Source organism: Hyposmocoma kahamanoa, unplaced genomic scaffold, assembly GCF_003589595.1.
Source record: "Hyposmocoma kahamanoa isolate Upper Pololo Valley unplaced genomic scaffold, ASM358959v1 114, whole genome shotgun sequence".
Classification (NCBI taxonomy): domain Eukaryota; kingdom Metazoa; phylum Arthropoda; class Insecta; order Lepidoptera; family Cosmopterigidae; genus Hyposmocoma; species Hyposmocoma kahamanoa.
The window spans coordinates 3,249,538-3,269,585 of NW_020653383.1; the positions used below are offsets into that span (position 1 = coordinate 3,249,538).

At 34.6% G+C, this 20,048-nt stretch overlaps 1 protein-coding gene across 2 annotated transcripts; it reads right to left on the reverse strand.

The window, feature by feature from the left end:
• Positions 1-522: 522 nt before the first annotated feature.
• On the reverse strand, positions 523-18,912 carry LOC113239624. 2 transcript variants are annotated; one of them, XR_003311199.1, is made up of 6 exons: positions 18,892-18,912; positions 14,425-14,527; positions 10,636-10,821; positions 9,672-9,825; positions 8,578-8,849; positions 523-738 (listed from the first exon to the last, which is right to left on the reverse strand). XR_003311199.1 is itself a non-coding variant. In XM_026476684.1 (5 exons), exons 1-5 carry the CDS (start codon positions 18,909-18,911, stop codon positions 8,758-8,760), a joined length of 555 nt encoding a protein of 184 aa, XP_026332469.1. In that variant the 5' UTR covers position 18,912; the 3' UTR covers positions 8,512-8,757. The 2 variants fall into 2 exon arrangements, 1 of the variants encoding a protein (XP_026332469.1); XM_026476684.1 differs by lacking the exon at positions 523-738 and having other exon boundaries at positions 8,512-8,849.
• Between the last annotated feature and the right edge of the window lie 1,136 nt (positions 18,913-20,048).

A 20,048-nucleotide genomic window follows, 5' to 3' on the forward strand; every position in this document is an offset into this window, starting at 1 on the left:
CAAGTTCTGTTTACACGGAGACGTTCAATATTGAAAGGCGAGGCGATTATCGCTCAGGTGGAAGGCGATAATCGCGAATGTTTAGACGAGGAAAGTTTTTTATACTCTTTCGATAATCGTATCTTCGAGACGAGAAACTCTCTCCATCTAAATGGGCCCTAAGGCACGCGAAAGATATAAGAAACAAGTTTATTCTATATATTACTCGTTCCAACCAAATGTAGTTTCTTGCGACTATAACCAAATAAATGAAGACTTTTATCTGACTAGTCAGATTTAAAACTATCGATTATAGTCACGCTGGTATAAGACACGCTAAGGTATTTGTTCTATACAAAAACAAACTGTATGAACAACAAAATGTACATAAGAAAAACAATAATTTTTATTCGTAATGAGTATCTTGTCTTGTCTTGCCTTATTGTTAATTAAGTAACTAAAAAGTGTAAATAAAACACGGTTTTAAAATCTGGCAAAAAGAAGCCAATAGTGTTTAATAATCATAAGCTGATCAAAATGTTCTGGCACAATATTCATTCTTACAATTACAACTTAACAATTAGCTACTTTATAAAAAAAACACAGCACTGCTAAAGCACTTTAATTACTTAATCATAGTATTGGTATAAGTAACCACAGAACAACGACATTGGTTATATTTTAAATAATCGAAGTTTTTATCCTAATTTAACTTAACTTAAAAGGCACCACGAAACATCGCCATCTATTGGTACATAGCTGCAACAAGACAATGTAATATAAATTTTAGTAAAGGTCAAAAAGATATCACAATAATTTTTTTTTCATCAATATAATTAATTGAAGATTTAGTATGGCCCTAACATCATAAATGTATGTTGTAATCAGTGCAATGTTCACTTACAGTATGAAATCAAAAGTAAAAATCTCATGTTATATAAATGTACTGTAATTTGCATTTTATTCATACAAATAATCGCGGTCGTCGGCCATATTTGTTTACCTAGTTAGGCGAACAAGCTTCTAAAAATACAAGAATGTCCGTCAACAACATAAGACGCCATACATGGAACTATTTTTTCTTAATATTACCTGTAGCCTATTACAAAGCACATCATACATTATGCTCCCAATATTTTAGTTTGTACGCTCATCTCTAATAGATCTACATTTGTAAAGATAGTACATTGTAGTACCTAGCTAAGAATAATTACCTGCTAGTTACACACAAAAGCGTTGAGATCTTTACAACAAACATTATTTACGAATATAAAAGGGTAAATTACACTCTACAATTCACATTACTAAAGGCCACAACTTCACAATTTTTTTAGAAAGAGATCAACCTGCATTTTATCACTATATTTCAACCAGCTGCCCTTTTATTGTATTTCTATACCTCCAAAGACCACTATGCCTTTGTTTTTCTACGATTTTCTGTTATTTTTGTAAACAGCCATATTAATTCACTAATATTATGCTCAATGAATTTTGTGAAAAAAATATAGATACAAAAAATTTAATTCGAAAAATATACAAAAAGAAACTAATTTTTGTGAATAAAAAAAAGAAACAAAACGCAAAATAAAATCAGAACAGATCCAAAAATTAAGCCGGTGTAGTGTTCATTGGAGGCATCGTTTATAACATTCAATAATTTCCAATTGTTTATTGCCAACGAGGTCCTGTAACACTGTTATTCCTCGGTAATATTATTCTCTTCGTTCGTCAGTAGTACTCTGGCGCAATATGACTGTAGAGAATTCTTCATTATTCACACTACCACTGTAATAGTGTCACTCGTCGGAATAATAATCACGGGTGCGACTTGACGAGACGATTATTTTCTCGTCGTGTTCCATCTCTTTTGTGTTACGCATTCTTGTGTTGGAAATTCTTAAGTTCTCTTACAGAAAAAAGAGCAAATATTTTTTTTTTCATTAATTTGGTTTTTCACAAAATACATTTATGGAAAAAGTAAATTTCATGAGGTGAAAGTATTTCCTTTTACAACATCATTTTATGTATACCATAGTATACATATACATAAAATGATGTAACACTATACCATACCATAGTAAGTACCATACAATAGTACCATAGTATGGTATAGTGTTAGTCTTTTTTCCAGTTCAAGATTTTTTCTGTTTTCAATTTCTTTTTTTAGCCAAACAGTACTTTTTATAACCATTCGGTTGTACGGTACGTTATTAAATTCATTACAACAAATATTAATTTGTCAATCCAAGCTATAATTGGTTATTGAAATTGTAATATGACCCGAATTCATGAATTCATATATTATTGTGAAATGTACAAAGGTGTATTTGAACTTACTTGCCACAATTTTGTTTATAAATCACAAAGAAACGTTAGGCAAATCTATTTTTCCGGATTTAAATTGCGTATATTTGTTTTTTCAGACAAACCAACGTTTCGGGCCCTTTGCTGGTCCCATGGTCACGGTTGACTTTCGCGCGAATATACGCGATTTAAATCGGGAAAAATAGTTTCATTTCCTAACAACACAATCATAAAATCGCGAAAACCTAAGAACTCGATATCATAAAAATTGTTTTGTTTCACGTCTAAAGTATCTGTAGAGTATTTTCAGCTCAGTTTTCAATATACTTATGATCTATTATAAAACATCCAAATGGTGTAAAAGCATCGAAAAGTACAAAATTGGCACACTCATATAACTATATATAATTGAAAAAGTAAACTTTAAAGTTACAATATAATGCTGTGTAAAAGTACGTATATGAAAATTAAAACAAAGAAATAAACTAAAAGTAAACTAAAGCAAAACTCAATAGCATTGCCGTGTTGTGACAAAACACTGTACTTAATAATTTTTGGAAAATGTTTGACAAGATTGCCCCTTATTCTTTATAATATAGTTTAAATTAATGTGATATTTTTCTTTTTTTTTTTAAACTAAGTATACCGTGTAAGCAGATTCGCAGACCTCGATTCTCTGTGTTAGCATAAACACTGTATCCGAAAGTGTATTGTTTCATCACGACAGAACAACTAAATTATAAACAATAAACATCAAGTTAACGTTGAAGGTTATTTTTAGAGCTCTCCAGAACTGTCGGACAAGGGACTTACCACATTTATTGACACAAAATCGCCTCGAGACGCTCAAAAAAGTCAAAAAAATCAAAATTTATTTATTTCTTTATAGACAGACACAGTCCATAATCTTATAATAGTTAAATTGTGTGTGAAGTCCCATCAGGATCTACCAATATTAAAAAGAAAAAACCCAGTCCTATAATTGAAGGCGAATGCAGTCTCATACAATGAAGCACGATCGAACAGTCACCAGCCACAACGCGAAGAACGTCATTTGAACTGCCACGGACGCGGCTTAGCAACGAAGTAGTTCTTTTTCTAAGAATGAAAGCCATCCGTGTGAGTATCTGCGAACATGCCTGATGCGCTACAGTACCGTGGCAACCCGAGGAACACTGTAAATGCGTTGTTGTACTAAATACGCAGGGTGTTGTCTTCTGCGAACAGTTGATCAACAGATTACAGGTATAACAGAAAGCTTTGAAAACTAACACTTTAGCAGGTACTTACTGTACACCATGCAAATTTGCGAGCCAACATATTGCTTCTAACAGCCCACGCCCGGCGCTCTCTCTCAACGTCCTCATTATGCGTGAGGTTCTCCGATGCTCACGCCATAAAAGCGAAAAAGATGTTGCGCATTTCGCTTCCGCTCGGATTGCTGTTGCGAAACGCATTTTCGCTTTTACTACATGGATATAAAAATTTTTCTGACCGGCTTAATGCTATTTTGTGTCGATAAGTGTGGTGACTCCCGTATTTGGCATAAAACATTTCGTATCATGTTTATTTTGTATGCCATAAAAGCTCAACTTTAAAAAAAATCATAAATCGAAGCTCCCAACATTATTTTTTTTTTTTTAATTAAAAAGATTTTATTCACGACGTACTTGATAGAATTTGTGTGTGTAAAAAGGAACGGCGCACTAAATATTATACTTATTTTTTAATTATAAGTGTGTAGAGCAGGGCCCGATAAAAAAATTTGTTGGACGTATGGATATTAAAAATCGTATCTGACTAGTCAAGTATAACTAAACTAAATAATCAAAACCAAATATAAATAAGGTGAACTTAAATAATTAAATACTCATTAAAAAAAAGGGTGAAATCAGCTGTAAGGTGATTGCGGCTTTAAAACTTTGCATTTTAACAAATAACATAGAAAAAGTGCGTAATATATAAATAAGTAATTGTGATGAATTGATGATATATAAAATTATATGTATAATAATAAATACGTAGAAATGGCGTAGAATAATTGAGGCTATTAGTGCAAAAGTGATGTAACCCACACTTAATTTTTTTTCTACCACATAACTTTAAATGATACTAAACTAAATATAAAGTAATATTGTTGTATGTACTACAACAATATTATAAGAAATATTGTAGAAAAAAAATTAAATGTGAGTTACACTACTTTTGCGCTGATAGCCTCCGTTTGTCGGTGGAGTAAACAAGACTACGACAAAGTTATATAGATATCGCGAGATACTACTATTCTCGTATAGCGATCCCGCGCTTTTTGTCGCTCTCGCGCCCTGTCGCGCTAGCCCTACAGATCAGAAAAAAGGCTGACGTCGTGTCGTATCAGGAACACATAGTTAGGGCGCTGAACATAGATAGTTGACGATTAGTCTACAGGCAGCTTCCCATGGCCTGTGATATCACAGGCCGCGCCGCACTGCGTTTATTTGTACTGACGAGCTCGCACCACAAGCCTATACAACGTGAGTCCGTGCCGACACGGGCACTATCCACGGGCCGCGGCGCGAAGTCGCGCGTCTTGGTCTGTAATACCACGGCCCTTGTGAAGCCTGCATACAACAGACTGCTTTTTACAAAAGGGCAACATTTATTCCAATATTTAAAAAATATATATTTTATAAAAACGCAATCGCCCCCAGATGTTTTTATTCCGATTGACCATACAGCACATACATCCCTTACAGCACTACGGAACACGAAAATTGGAATCGGATTATGTAATTAATAACTATTTGCCTGAGACACGTGTCATTTCGCGGCGTTTAAGTCTAGAACTAAATGAAAGTATAAAAAGTGAATATAATACGCTTAAGGTATCTTTACCCTTGTACTAACACATGTCAGTACCCGTTATCACGAATAAACGTAATTTACAGTTTTGACTGAAAAAAGTTATTTACATAATCCGATCCAAATGTTCATGTTTCTATATCATATCAATCATAAATTTGTATAATTCAATTGCATCAAAATTGTAAGCTATGTATAGTAGTGCAATAAGAGACGTTATATTTTTCAAAAACAAATAAGCTAAGCTAAATTTTAACAAGTACATACCTATAAATAAGTTACAATTAGTGTAAATATTTAATATAATTTTTTTTAAAAGACGCCAAAAAACGTAGACAATTTTATTAAGACATGTGTTTCACCTCACCTCACTATTAAATCTTCATAAAATAAATTATTTTCGAAAATACACTTTTTCAGCTATAAAATATGCACAAAACCTCAGTGCATTTAAAAACCTTTATATGTCCACGATTACAGAGATAATTTTTTTTAAAGTGGACATAGAAGATTTTAGTAGTAAGACGACAATTTCTCATAAATTGTATATAAACTTTAGTTAACGTCATATATATATGCACCAATTAAAATTGAATCTATGTCCCCTTCCCCTGAGTTCCCTTTAGGGAAAATCCTGTGATTTCCGCATCGCCATGACAGTATATAATTGGAAAAAAATTATATGAAATCTTCAGCACAAACAATCGGAATGGGTTTTCATATCGCGGCAACCAGGTCCCCGATTCAGAACTCTTAGATATTTTAACCGAATCGTACGATAGGATATGGTTCTCGACTCGAAGGGCGCTTTCCGAGCTATTCAGGACATTTGGAGTTAACGTTCCATTCGGATTCGGATACGATATCGTTATCCAACAGCATTTACGTAGTTAGTCGGTGAAATAGATTGTAAGAAAAATGAATAGCCTTTTATATACATTTTTAAGACTAAAGGCCCACAATATAAGAACGCATTAGTCTTGCATTAAAATAAATTAATAAATTTAAACAAAATCCAGACTTTATTTAAAATAATAAGAGATTTCCATATTACATTCTTGCTTTGTAAACAATAGGACGTTCGGTAACTTTCATTCGATAACTGTGTTCTGAATAACATTTGTATATAGCCTTTGCCGGTCGAGAAGTTCGAGTAATTGTAAGGTTGTGACGTCATTTCGATTCGGTTTCGAATACGACAGTTTGACGTTCTGTTCGGGTTTTGTGAATAAAAATGAAAAGTAATCGGTCGACAACTGAGTTATCGTAAGGTTCTGAACCGACCTCCAGGCCCTGTACTCTCCTTCTCCGTCCGAAACAATTCCTGTCAAATAAGTAATACTCGACCAAATTAAAAGACAATGTCAAGCGTGAAGCTTCATTCGTATCATGCGTACTACTTATTTGACATTAATTGTTCCGGACGGATGTACCACTGAGAATGAGAGTAGACCCCCTGCAACAAATTTGGTGATGGGATAGCTACTTAAAACTAAATCGAAAACAGAATACTATTCCAATTAACTGAAATCGCATTTTTGCTAGAATAAAATAATAAACATGAACTGAAGAATAAGAACTTTCACAGGGTACTCACAGGTGGCGCTACGGAAAAAAGCTGTTTAAATACATATGAGATAATCGTAGTTCTGCCGATTTGTTCTATAGTTGGGAGAGTCGTAGTCCCGGTTTGGCAAAACAGGCGCTGGTTCGTGTTCAGCCCGATCGAAGGAATTTCTCTTTTTTGTTTGTTCGATCTTTTTTATGTAATCACAATATAGTGCAGTATTATCATGCAACATGAGTATTATGGTAGCAAAAATACCGTTATATTGAATAAAATAAATATTGAAAGCATGAATGCAAAATATTATTCTACTTCTATTCCAGGTTTAGCATAGAAGTTGAACTGGAATGTCTACTGAAATAATGCATATATAGAAAAATACATTGTACCCATTAAAAAGGTCAAGTATTTATACTGCAAAAGACGTGCAGTGCAATGTCGTGTGAAAGGGGGCTAAAGCATCGATACAATCGCGATGCAAACGCGATGCACCTTTTTAATGATTCAACATAAGCGTATGCATCGATGCAGCGGCGCGTCTAAATCACAAGCATCACGATGGAATCGCGCGTTTCAGAAACGCACATTTTCTATCGCTGCTAAAAGTAGCCATGTGTGGTCGTTCTTAAGTAGTTACATCCTAAGAACTTTCTTTGTGTACTGAACAGTATATAATATTATTATACGGTTCCATAGTGTTTATAATAATATACTTATAGACCAGCTCATTGCAATATAAAAAAACTATTTGCTTTATAGCTGCCGGAGGTAACAAATTCTATAAAATATGCACATTGGAAAAAATACCGACACTAAATGAGAAAGTCAATTTTCGGATGTTTTTTGAAAGTAAATTTGAACAGGCGATCTGTTCGTTTCATGAGGGTATTGGTTTGAACCGATAAGTAAGAATTATGTTTTCTCAACAAACCATGAAAGTATAGTTTATTTGGGTAATTTTAAGGTTAAATTTCTCTACCTAATATCAGTGGCCATTTTATTATTGAGGTATATTATCGTTGAATATTAAATAATATTTTAAGTTACTACTCGAAGATTAAATAATGCTTCATGATAATGTTCTAGACAATTTAAATAATAAAAATTGCCACCGAAACTAGGTAAAGAAAACTAACCCGAAAATTACCCATTTATCAGTTAATGTTTTATAAAACATATCATTAAAATAGCTTAATATATGATAACGATTAATGAGAAACTACGACTAAATTTCTACTATTGGTAAAGTGAGAAATATTAAATGGTAAAAAGTAGAATTCTGGTTTCTTACCTAATACTTTCTTTTCTTATCTAATGCTTTCTTAAAACTTTCTTATTGTCTATTTATGTACTCGTGGTTCAGTGGGTATAGTTGTACTATCTTCATAGTACAAATGTACTTAATTATAATTTAATATTAATTACACAAAATAATAAATTATATTGGAAAATTATTTTAACAATAAAGAATTGTAACTGTTCATTTGTATAAATGCATTAAGTACACAGGATTATCTTTCAGTTACTTAAAATTTCTTAACCTACAAACAAATTTTATACAGGGTTATTTTTAATTTACTTAAAACTTCTTAATCTATAAACCAATTTTATTCTATGACTTTTGAAACTACATAAATTAAAAACTACACAATTTATTTTCATTTCCCGTGCAGATCGAGGTAGGTTTGTATAATAAATTTTAAAAATGTTTCTTTTAAAATCGTAAAACAGTAGTCTCTCACTCACCTGTTCCTGAGAGAAGATGTCTTTGTAAAAATACAAATTTTCCTTACGTGGTCTTTGATCTCTTTCATTTTGCCATTCGTTTTAAAAATAACCCTGTATATGATAAATCAAACAATAACATTGAGATAACAATTACCTACCGTGAATAACATCATACGTGTTGCACACCAGACAACGTCATATTATTTCATACTGTCATCATAAGATATCAAATGACAAGCAAAAATAAATAAATAAAACGGATCAAAGAGTTTCCAACGGTGTGAGGTTCTTAAAGCAATTAACTCGATCTCATGCCATCTCCAGTCCTTGTCCAAGCTTTAATAATCACCCCCCGGACCCTCCATGTCGTCGCAACTCTTCAGCATTAAATAGTAGCTGTACACGGATAAAATGCAGTACGCCAGTACACCTGTAAATAAAGTAAGAAATGTTAGGAATTTAACAAGTAAAACAAAATCTTTGTGATAATTATTAATGTAAAGATCGAACACTCAGAAAAAACTTCTTCGATCCGGCCGGATTCGAGCCAACGTCTTCTGTGGAAGACGCCCAACTAAGCCACGGAACGAACCAGCGCACCTCACGAATTTTTCTATGTGCTTGTTGTCGTGTCTTTGTATTTGGTTTTTCAACGACTTTTTAGCCGTAGCGCCATCTATGAGAAATCTTAAGTATTTCATCACCCAGTTAGATACCTACCAATCCTGGCTAGAGATTTTTTTCTGAGTTCGATCTTTGTATTAATAAATATAATAAACTAGTCTAATTAAGAGTCGAGTAATTTCGCATAAAAACAATTGAATATCAATTCAATAGAAATTTTAAATCTTTGTTATTTAAAACTCTGAGGAACAGGCGTGTAGCTTACCACCAGGAGCACATAAAAAAAAACAAAAAAGTCTTTATTTAACCTCCAACACGAAAAGCGGGAAGTTCCTATAAGTTCGATGGCTTTGTCTGATTATCTGTCCTTGTAGATACTTTTTTTTGATGACTACAAAAAAGGAGTTGGTTTCCATTTCGACTGTATTTTTTTTATATGTATGTTATGCGATAACTGTCGGGCGCAGAGGCAGTGCCCCTCAGATAGTTGTGATTTAAAGCTCTGAGTTGTACTGCGACTGTTAAACAGAGGCGTGTCGCTGAGCATCAGGCGCACGACTTGTTCGTCCCGTCACTTTGATTGATTATTTAAAAAAAATTAGGGTTTCACACAGACAGGAACACTCACCGAAAAATATTACACCCTCGATGAAAGCGACGAAGATGTCTGATCCGGATCCGCTGACCCCGGTGAGCGCAATACTAACGACGATTACAGCCACAGCGATCACAAACACCAACACCATCGTGCCTACCCATAAAGCCACCGCCATTTTACTACGCTGCAAAACGCAACAAAATCTAAGTTATAAATAGTACTTATAGGGCCTTTCGCCGGTTTAGAGCCACAACGAGAAATGACCACAATTAAAAATGACCATTTCTCAAATTGACCATTTCTTGTATTGACCACTTCTTGAATTGACCACTTCTTGAAATGACCATTTCTTGAATGACCATTTTATTTTTAATTATAAATTGTTTTTTTTACTATATTTAGACCCTTTCGACAAATTAGGACCCTTCATGCCCAGACATTTATCTAACCTAAAAATGAAAATGAAATTAATGTTTGAAATGTTTTATTTGCCTGTTTTTGTCGAAAGGTTGCGAAATCCAGTTGCGATAGACGGAAGGACGTTAACCACCAGGGCGATAATAAACAATATCTAATGTATATACTTAAAGGTCCATCGTCAAACTTGTGGTAATGATCCTAATCCGAAGCCTGGTCAATGCAAGAAGTAGCCATTTCAAGAAGTGTTCTTTTGTAGAAGTGGCTATGTATTCTATTTTTATATTCATTGTGAAATTACTCCAGACCTTGTTGTTATTATTGACACAAACATCAAACAAACACAAACAAAAATTTATTCGATCCAGCTGCACAAGAACCATTGAGTTTCGCCAAACTGGGGCTATTGTTTTCTTTTTAAGCTTATGCTTTTTTGCTTATGCAAAGTGGGACTATCGTGTTCCTTTTATGGAATGCTGTTTGTTGTGTTAGTTCATATAACGCCATGTAAATAAATTAAAAACATAACATTTTTTTTTATGTTACCATTAACTTCTATCTACATACATTTTCATACCTTGTAAACCCCGTATAATAGCATGATAGCGATGAGTACATGTCCCGTACTAATGATGGCCGCGACCACGGCGATACGGTACCACTTGGTGTAGATCTCATCACCGACGTTGTCTACGGTGCCCACCATCTCGTTGAAGCTCTGTGCGTAAATCGAGCACACCACCACCAGGCATACGGAGATTAACTGGAATTAGAGTTTACCCAAGTTATTGCAGTGCTTTAGGCTGGGTGCGAACTGATACTTATTATGATAATTACCACGACAATTATCTTAATGCATATACCTTGATATTTCTAAAATTAATGTGTACAACAAAATACTACTGCTAGCAATGTCACGCCATGTGTTTGTATCAGAGATATTATTATACCAAAACGTATCAAATGTGAATCTCAAAACGTCTTAAACGATTTCGTTTGTAACTTCAGGAAATTTGATTTCCCTGATTGGTTCTACTGGGAATCGAACCTGGGACCAAGAGTTACGGAATTCATTCCGTGTCACTACCCAGAACAACTAGGCCGAAACCACTTTTAGTTCTATCGTTCTACACATAAAAGCTGTACTTTCTAAGACGCATAATTAATTAGTAAATATTGACGTTCGTTAAATGCATTTAAAATACTTACAGCTGATTAAAAAATGCGGGAAATAAAAAGTATAAATTTTAGGCTAAATTATTATTTAATCATGGGAACAATTTTAGGAATACAGAGCTGATTTTTTTTATATGATACATATAAAAAAAAATCACTACAAACAACACAATAACATTCCTGATAACTTTTATTCTTATGTAATTTCTTGAAAAGCTGATTAAGAAATAAACATTTTCTTTTCTGTCTCGAAATGTAGAAAATTGTAATGTGTGTATTTACAGTAAAATTAAGAAAAAAATAATCCATCTGCGGGTACTTGCGGCTTTAAGAGTAAAAAGGTGGCAAAATTTTTAGATTTGTTATTTATTTTTTAACACAATATACTAGTTTCTACTTAACTTTCGTGTTATTGTTATACCACTCTCTAAATTACACTAAAATTATTTTTTCTTTAGTCGAAGCTATTTCGTTAAAAAAGTACATAAAAAGTTGGCAATTTTACCGCACCTTTACACAAGTACATGAAGACGGATTATTTTTTTCTACATAGAAAATTATTGGAGCTATACTGTAAGTAACCACGCACATTACATTTTCGTATATTTTGAGATAAAAAATAATGTGTATATTTCTCCGTACAAAAAACACTTTTCAAGAAATTATACAAGAATAAAAGTTGTTAGGAATGTTATTACCTAACACATAAAAACATACAACATAAAAAAATCGGCTTGATACTCCACAAGTTCTTCCTATGTCCAAGAATTATCAATTTGGTCCCACTGTGCGGCGCCATAAATGGGCGTCATCTGCGCGTATACGCGCCGCAGATGACGCCCATAAAAACGCGACGATTCGCGTATAGTAAAAGTACGCGACGGGCCGAGGGTTAAAATATGGTTTGTAGCTATCTGTACTAGTAATAGACTGGTTAGTAGGCGGGTTCCGCGTTACCTAGCTTATCACCAGACGGGCATATGAGTGTCAACAGCGCGTCAGTCGTCGTTCAAAAGTGATACATGATTATTTTGTGGAAAAAATAGAAATATGCCATTATATTATGTCGCGTAAGAAGCCAAAGTTTAAAATTAATTTCGAAACAAAACTATTTTCTTACAATTCGGTAACAACAATATACATTGGTTGCTAGCCATCGCCGCCGTCAAAAGAACAATTCGAATGACGCTCAATGAATTGCTTGCACTAGTGTCGTATTACACTTGGTACTGCGTCCGCGTGTTGTAATCAAATTATCGATATGTAGAAACTCTGTATTTAGAACCTCGGTTTTGGTTTAGTTCAACATTTTTTTTATATTAGCGGTCCCAATGTGTAAACATAAATTGTCTACAGGTATTTAAAAGCTAACAATTTTGATTACTTATATGTATGTTTGGTCCCAACACTCGCAATAGCTTTTCTTCAAATTTTCAATTAAAGTAAAAACGATGTATTCACGGAAAAAAGGAAATATAGATAGAACTGTACCTCACAGTGTCGATAATTTCACAATCCACGTAATATCGTGGAGTATCAAATGAAGACTTTATGAGATTGGAGATTTTCTTTCCCTTATCTACATGATTTTTATCTCCCTACTTGCTAATTATACCTCACTTCATCCGCTTAAGTTCTTAGTTTTATCACAGGCATGATTTATTTGCAGATTTTGTATTGATTTTTTAGTTTCCCGCCGGATCCTTGTTAAAGGAGAAATGGGCTGAAGCAACAGGCAGTAAAAGATGGGTACCTACTAAATGTAGCACCATTTGCTATTGGCATTTCATGACATCACATTAAATTATGTACATATGAATAACAACCGAAAAATTCATCAAGAAATAAATAATTTGGTTAATCAGGTAATATATGACATGAAACTCAGAGTCGCATTCACAAATTATAGACCACATCTAAACGTGAAAACATTTCTGAAGCATTGTCAGTTATTTTTCGTCAAGTTTTCAGGAAACAAACTATTCGCTTCTTCGCCTTCGGAAATAAGTATCTTCATTTTTTTTACAAGTTCGTCGACGCTATAGGTATAGTCATGTTCAGTCAGTTCAGAAAGAGGTAATTGTTGACCAAATATATCATATTTCAGAGAGAATAAAGATTTTTATGATGACTGTGTTTTAATATTTCAACCCTTCTAGTGATCGGATTGACTTGAAATCTAGTAGGTTAATGAAAGTACGATGACAGTATAATAAATCATTAATACTGTGATTGTAGCATGTAGCTATGTATAGGCACGCACACGCCCGTGTAGGTTATATCAATTAATATTTGCGTGTTGTAAAACCTTATGCGTATTTGGTAACAAATGTGTGCGTGTAAAAGACAGCTACGCTAGTTCTCGAAGAAATTGCTTTAAACACCGTTTCCATATACTCCGTGGCTAACCCTAATCATCGAGTATATAACCAGAAATAGAGATGAAATAAGGGCCAAATATTCCTGGTAACACATTAGCGATACAGCTGTTATAAATATCAACTCTCGTTTGCACTGAAATATAGGCAGGCCAACTACTGACGTGTGTGTACGTCTCCGTATATTTCGTCTCTGTTTCTGGTTATATACTCGATGACCCTAATTATAGCAAGTGTAAAGCACTGCTTAGTTCAATATTCGCTAGTTATGAAACATAATGTCGATATCAATTAAATGTCACATCCCTATCTGTAGATTGTCAACTTTTTGCTTTTGTTCCAAGAAGTTTGTGTTCATATGATTCTTAGCTTTTATGTGACTAGTAGTAATAAAACCTTATTAAATCCAAATAAGTTTCAGTTTTTTTTACTAAAAGTTTTTTATTATTATCTATTTTCGTTTGATAATTTATAATTAATCAAAATTACGTTATTTTAGTACTAATGTAGGATACGTTTTCAAATGTGTGCGTGTGGCGACCCTAGTGTCGCCGTGTTTTGATACAAATGTTGCTTGATGCCATTTTCATTCTTTTTTTTCTTCCGTGACTACACCTTTCTGTTACACCGTGTATATTTTTCGTTCTAGTGTACAGGAAAGAGTATTTACATTGTGTATTGATTTAGATAAGTATCTCCTAAAACAAAAAATACAGCATCAACTCCAACTAATGGATTTTTTCATTAGTTGGAAGTCGGTACTGTATTTGCTGCATCGTCGGAGCAGGAGAATAACAGATAAACGACCTTACCGTGTGCAAATATGCGACGATTTTGGCGCCCACTTCGAGACCCAGGCAGCAGCAGAAAGACGTCACGTGCGGCAGACCCATCTTCGCCTTGTCTTCACCTTGTCTGTACCATACAAAAATATATAGGTTAAGCCAAGACGATATTCCATTAGTATTTGATGATATTGTTGCTGTATTTATCGGCTGTGTTGCGAAGACAGGTGCGTGGACGAGACAGCATTCGTCTGGAAACATTTCCTGACACCTTCGATCAAATCGAAGCTTAAACAACGATATTTAAGAGATTGAATAATTATAATAAGATTGTCTTTGAGATTAACGCAATTTTTGTGTTTCGTAGTTTTATGTAGTATGACAGAGTTGTAAAAGGAATTTGTAATGCTTATTGTAACAATAATAATAAACCATTTATTTCAGATATACATTTACCCATAGTATTTGTTAATACAAAAAGTAGTTAAGCTAATATTAGGTTTCAAATAATAATAAAACAAAATTATTTATAGATTAGGAAGGGAATACAGGCACAACGTACCCAGCCAATGTCAGAACAACTGGTTACGCATTTGCAGCAGTGTGTAAGCGGATCCACCGCCGCAGCATTGGGGACTCCCATCTTTCCGCCAATGTACTCAGGACGCCGTTCGTACTGACACGCATGCGAAGGAGTTGCGATGCGCTACGCTTTCTCATGATTAGCGTAGAAATCGACTACATGTTTCTCAGCAAACATGTCTGACGCGCTACAGAAAGGTGGAAGTAGGAACAGCATCCTGAACGCATTTTTATACTGGATGCGCAGTGCACCGTATGTACGCCGCGTGTAACTGACCCACAAGCTGCACGTATAAAAGAACTGGCAATATGCTTTAAAAAGCGTTACCTTCATTTCATTTGTACATCGTGCAAACTAGCGAGTCAGCATATTGCAACGGACAGCCAACACCCTGCGCTACTTTTCCACGTCGGCATTATCACATAGGTCCTCGGTGACTCAGATAAACTGTGTTGTCTGCTTTAGAGGAGTACCACATAGATCAACGGAAGGCACTGTTGTTGTACGCCTTAGCACCTTCTTTAAATACCATGCACTCACTCTTCAGCGCATTGTATCTGAGCCCATGAGCCACCGCATGTAGGTATATTAAGCCAAACAATGAACTGTTAGGCTTTGAAGTCTCGTTACTCGATATGATGGCAATATTTATTCAATAGTTCCTATGGACTCTAAAACTGAACTTCGACATCGACATATACTGCTCCGACAACATGATAGACCGGTATTACTTTACTCAGACACTATGCTGCTTCAACAACACAGACGAGATGCTTCTTAAAAATCTTTGTACTCCGATAAGAATGATCATCATTACAAAATGTTACAAACCCATGTAGGAAATGGTTTCTTATATCGATCAATATAATAAAATCGAAAAATTCTTTTATTATTAATTTATGAAATTATAACAAAAAAAAACTATTAAATTGCATATATGAAAAGAATATTTTTTGTCGAGGGACTAAAACAAGACGATATATACCCGAGGTGGTCAGCTATTAGGTCAACTATTATTTCGAGGATCTTGTTTGCAGCACAAATAGAAAAATCAAATTATAGTAAACATTCGGGCTACTTCGTTCTCCGTGTTTCTCTGCTCTTTCATCAATTTTTTATTGTATTGAAAACATCAATTTTCTTTTTATTCACAAGCGGTCCGATTGCCGGCAGGTTGAAGCTATGGAGTCGAAAACTGTCCATTTTTTGGGTGGGGATTTGGGTTGCAAGTTTTTAATAAACACTTTAGTAGGGTTGCTCGCTTTTGAAACGCATTTACGTGATCCGGTCACATACAATTTAGCAAATTTTTCACAGAGAACACCAGCAACTTTTGAGAGTACATGTTCTTTAAGGGGCTCAAAAGTTTGTGGCATCTCTTCGTGTGACAAAAATGTTAACGCTGTAATATGTCGCAATTTATATCGCTGCTGAACGACGTATCGACAGGAAGCAATGGCTCCTTGTTCGAAACCCGTTATTATTATTATTATTTTAGGTTCCAATGTTAAGTGAAATTTATTAAAAACATGACGTTTCAATATTTCCAAAAAAATATAGTAATCATGCTCACTTTTACTTGACAGGAATCGAATACGATAGCTTTTTTAAAGCTGATACACAAGTTTGGGACTGCATTTGAAAGAGCCATCCAGCATCGACGTCAGTAATAGTAAACCTTCCTGGATTAAATAAGTTTCATATTTTCTCACAGCGTATACATTGCAGGCACACTTTCTTTTGCTAATTATACCCAATCAAGATTATATTATCTTATCTTAGTAATGTAATGTAAGATTACAAGTGTGTGCGTATGGCAACACCGGTTTTGATGCTAATGCCACTTGATAGAAAATGTAATGTGTAAAAAAAATTGTCTCATTTCCTATGTCCAAAGCAATCAATAAATAACATTCGAGATAAGATACAAAACTATTAGGCTCAACTCACACTGGCGCAGAGTCGAAGTGTCGCGACGCGCCATGTTTTTCGCCTATAGCATATTCGTCTCTATTTTCCCATTATTAAGGTACAAATTTGTATTATGCAAATATGGAGTCGCGTGTCGAGCTTGGTTGCAGTCGAGCAGTTTCGTCAGACGCCGACCACACTGTGATCCGGGTGCACTAATGCGAGCATCGTCGCGCGTCGCCAGGCGTTATAGTTGAAAAACAGGACGCGACGCGACGCTTTGACTCTGCGCCAGTGTGAGTTGAGCTTTAATGTTTTAAGCTACCATGGCATTGCGTGACCTGAATATGGAATAAAAGCGCCGGTGCCAGTCACAACACAATGAGGTATTTCAACGCGAGCCTAGATTTTGAGAGATGAAGTATGGATGGATTGTACCTCGCGTCCTGCAATCCGCGCGCTCGAAATGAATATGAATAAAATAAGGACAGGTGGGGAAAATTTTACACAGATCCGACATTGACAAGCACCAGATGGCGACTGACGGGACAGCCGGCAGCATGTCTTTAAACCGCTGGGCAATTTGCAAATTTTGGGATAAATATGAATTTAATAAAATTATGTACAAAGTTAGGTATTTTATTTTTAAATAATTCGTTATAGACTTTAATTTTAGGCTGTTTTCAGGATTTTATGATCGGATAAAGTACATCCTATCGTGTAACATATTAGCACAATGTTCGAACAATAATCCTTGGGTGTATCGAATATTTTTTGTAAAACCACTGTTATTAAATAGTAACCTCACCTAAACCATTTGATTTAGCAAAACAGTTTAGCCCGTTTCTCTTCCGGTGACTCAGCCCTAAGTTTGAACAATATTTGAATCAAGAATGAAGTTTTCAACTAATTACGCCGAAACGCACATACTATATGTTTTAATAAGTATCAAATATGAATGACTATTACTGGAAAAGACCAAAAAAATGGATAGGTATAAATTCGGTGAAAGATGTTAAAATATAGTAGATGACGTAAGGCTATAAGTAACGTCGGTAGAATAATAGTGAATCGAATGTAGCACCTTTAGCTTAAAAGTAAAAGATCTGTAGGGTATTGCTACTGCGCCCGTCACCCTGAGGCATAAGTTGACAGGTCCCATGTGCCTGTAATTTCGACAGCACCCTTACCCTTCAAAACGGGAACGCAGTAATGCCTCACATTACCGATTCGTGGATTCGCGGTAGAAATAGATAAGGTACCAGTACTTCTTGGACGAACTCTTTCACAAGGAGCTCTACTACTTCTTAAAATAATATCATAAACAACGACTTTTGTTCCTTGATCCCTTTGTTTGACTTTTAACAATTCAACAAACTTTACTTCCGTACAAAAATAAAAGCTAACTAGTAATAAACTACTAAGATAACTCTGTGCGGTAACAAAAGAAAGAACTGACATATTTACGCTACTGGTATTTACCAGGCCGATACAGAACACTGGTGCGAGGGATAGGAGTCGTGGAGGAGGACGCAAGCATTTCTGAACTACTACAAAATAAAGATCTAAAGTGTTCGATAGTACAGTAAAAACTTAAAAGTTTATTTTTGACAAATTTATTATGTTTCGTAAAAATCATAGAACAAAAGTGTTTGTATGATGTAATATAGTCCTGTGAGGTTGTTAGTACCTTCTTTACAAATAACCCTGTGTCCGGCTAATGCAGTATACTACAAATCTGTGGCTCTATTGAAAATGGGTACAACTGTACAAGGAAACGCGAAAAACACTTAACGCTTAATATCATATTAAGCTTTAACTGTTTTTCGCGTCTCCTTGTAAAGTTGGGTTTTTTTACTTGTACCCCTTTTCACTAGAGCCACAGAAATATAATATTACATAACTAAGTTTAAATTAACCTATATCATCAACCAGTTCATTAAACAACCTTACCAATTCCAAAGCAATTAGTTATAAATTAATTAATTGGAACAACTCACGGCCTATCGTCGACTTCCATTGCCAATACCGCCATCACAATTTACAACACTTCGCTAAATTTCCTTCCAGAAATCAACAACGGAATATTGTGATTGAAAGAATAATAATAATGCCCAAAATAGGTCCACCTTCAACGCAGTAATGTAGCGAAATAGGGTAAAGAGGGCTTTGCGTCGGACAGAGCAAACAAAAACAAGAACTCGTCAACTTTACGCGCAACACGTTTCGGACGGTTGTTTGCGGCGAGCAATTAATTGATGGCACCGAAAAAGGCATAAGACAAGGCGATTGTTTGTTAAACGTGTAATTCTGTCATAAGTAACACAGTAGTGGTAGCATATCGCTTATTTGGTGCTACATTGATGTAATTGTAATTTTGGCAAATTTGGATAAAGGATGTTAATATGTAATTAATTAAGTCTTAATTCAATTATGCCAAAATTGCAATTAAGTCAATGTTGCACTAAATGAGCGATATGTAAGATGCGGGTTTTAAAAAGAAAGAAAGAAATATTTATTCGGCTATTAGAAATAAAATATATGTATAAAGAATCTAAATTAAAATTAAAAAATAAAATCAAATAAAACAAAATACAAAATACCGAAAAGGCTACACAGCTCAGCTAAATGCTGGGCAGAGCCACAGCGCTGATTTTCAGCTGGAGCCTGAAAGGAGGTAGATGGCTACGCCTATTTGACGACACAGAATAGATTATAACAAAAATATGTATTAATTTTAAAACAACAAAATCTAATTGAAAATAATGTGCTTTTCATACAATGTAAAATGACAAAATTAATAACAGGACTTCTCCTTTTCAAATTTTGTGGAATATTTATTTAACTATGTATAATTTTTTTATCTATAAATCGATGTATCCTGATACATTATCTTGAAATACCAAAGGTTCTTGAAGAAGCTAAACGCCATTTAGTTCATTGCAGACATCGGCTAGCTCATCCTAACCTATTTCCCCATATACTGTTACTACAAAACCTAACAAGGTTAGGCTCCTAATTAGGAGGGAGATCCAAAAAAGCCGATATGCTTAGTGATTAAAGGGAGAATGGCCGTATTCTTCTATCTTCCAACTCATCTGATCAAAATCTGCTTGACTGATTGCAGATATTCAAGAAAACAAAATTGGATGTGATT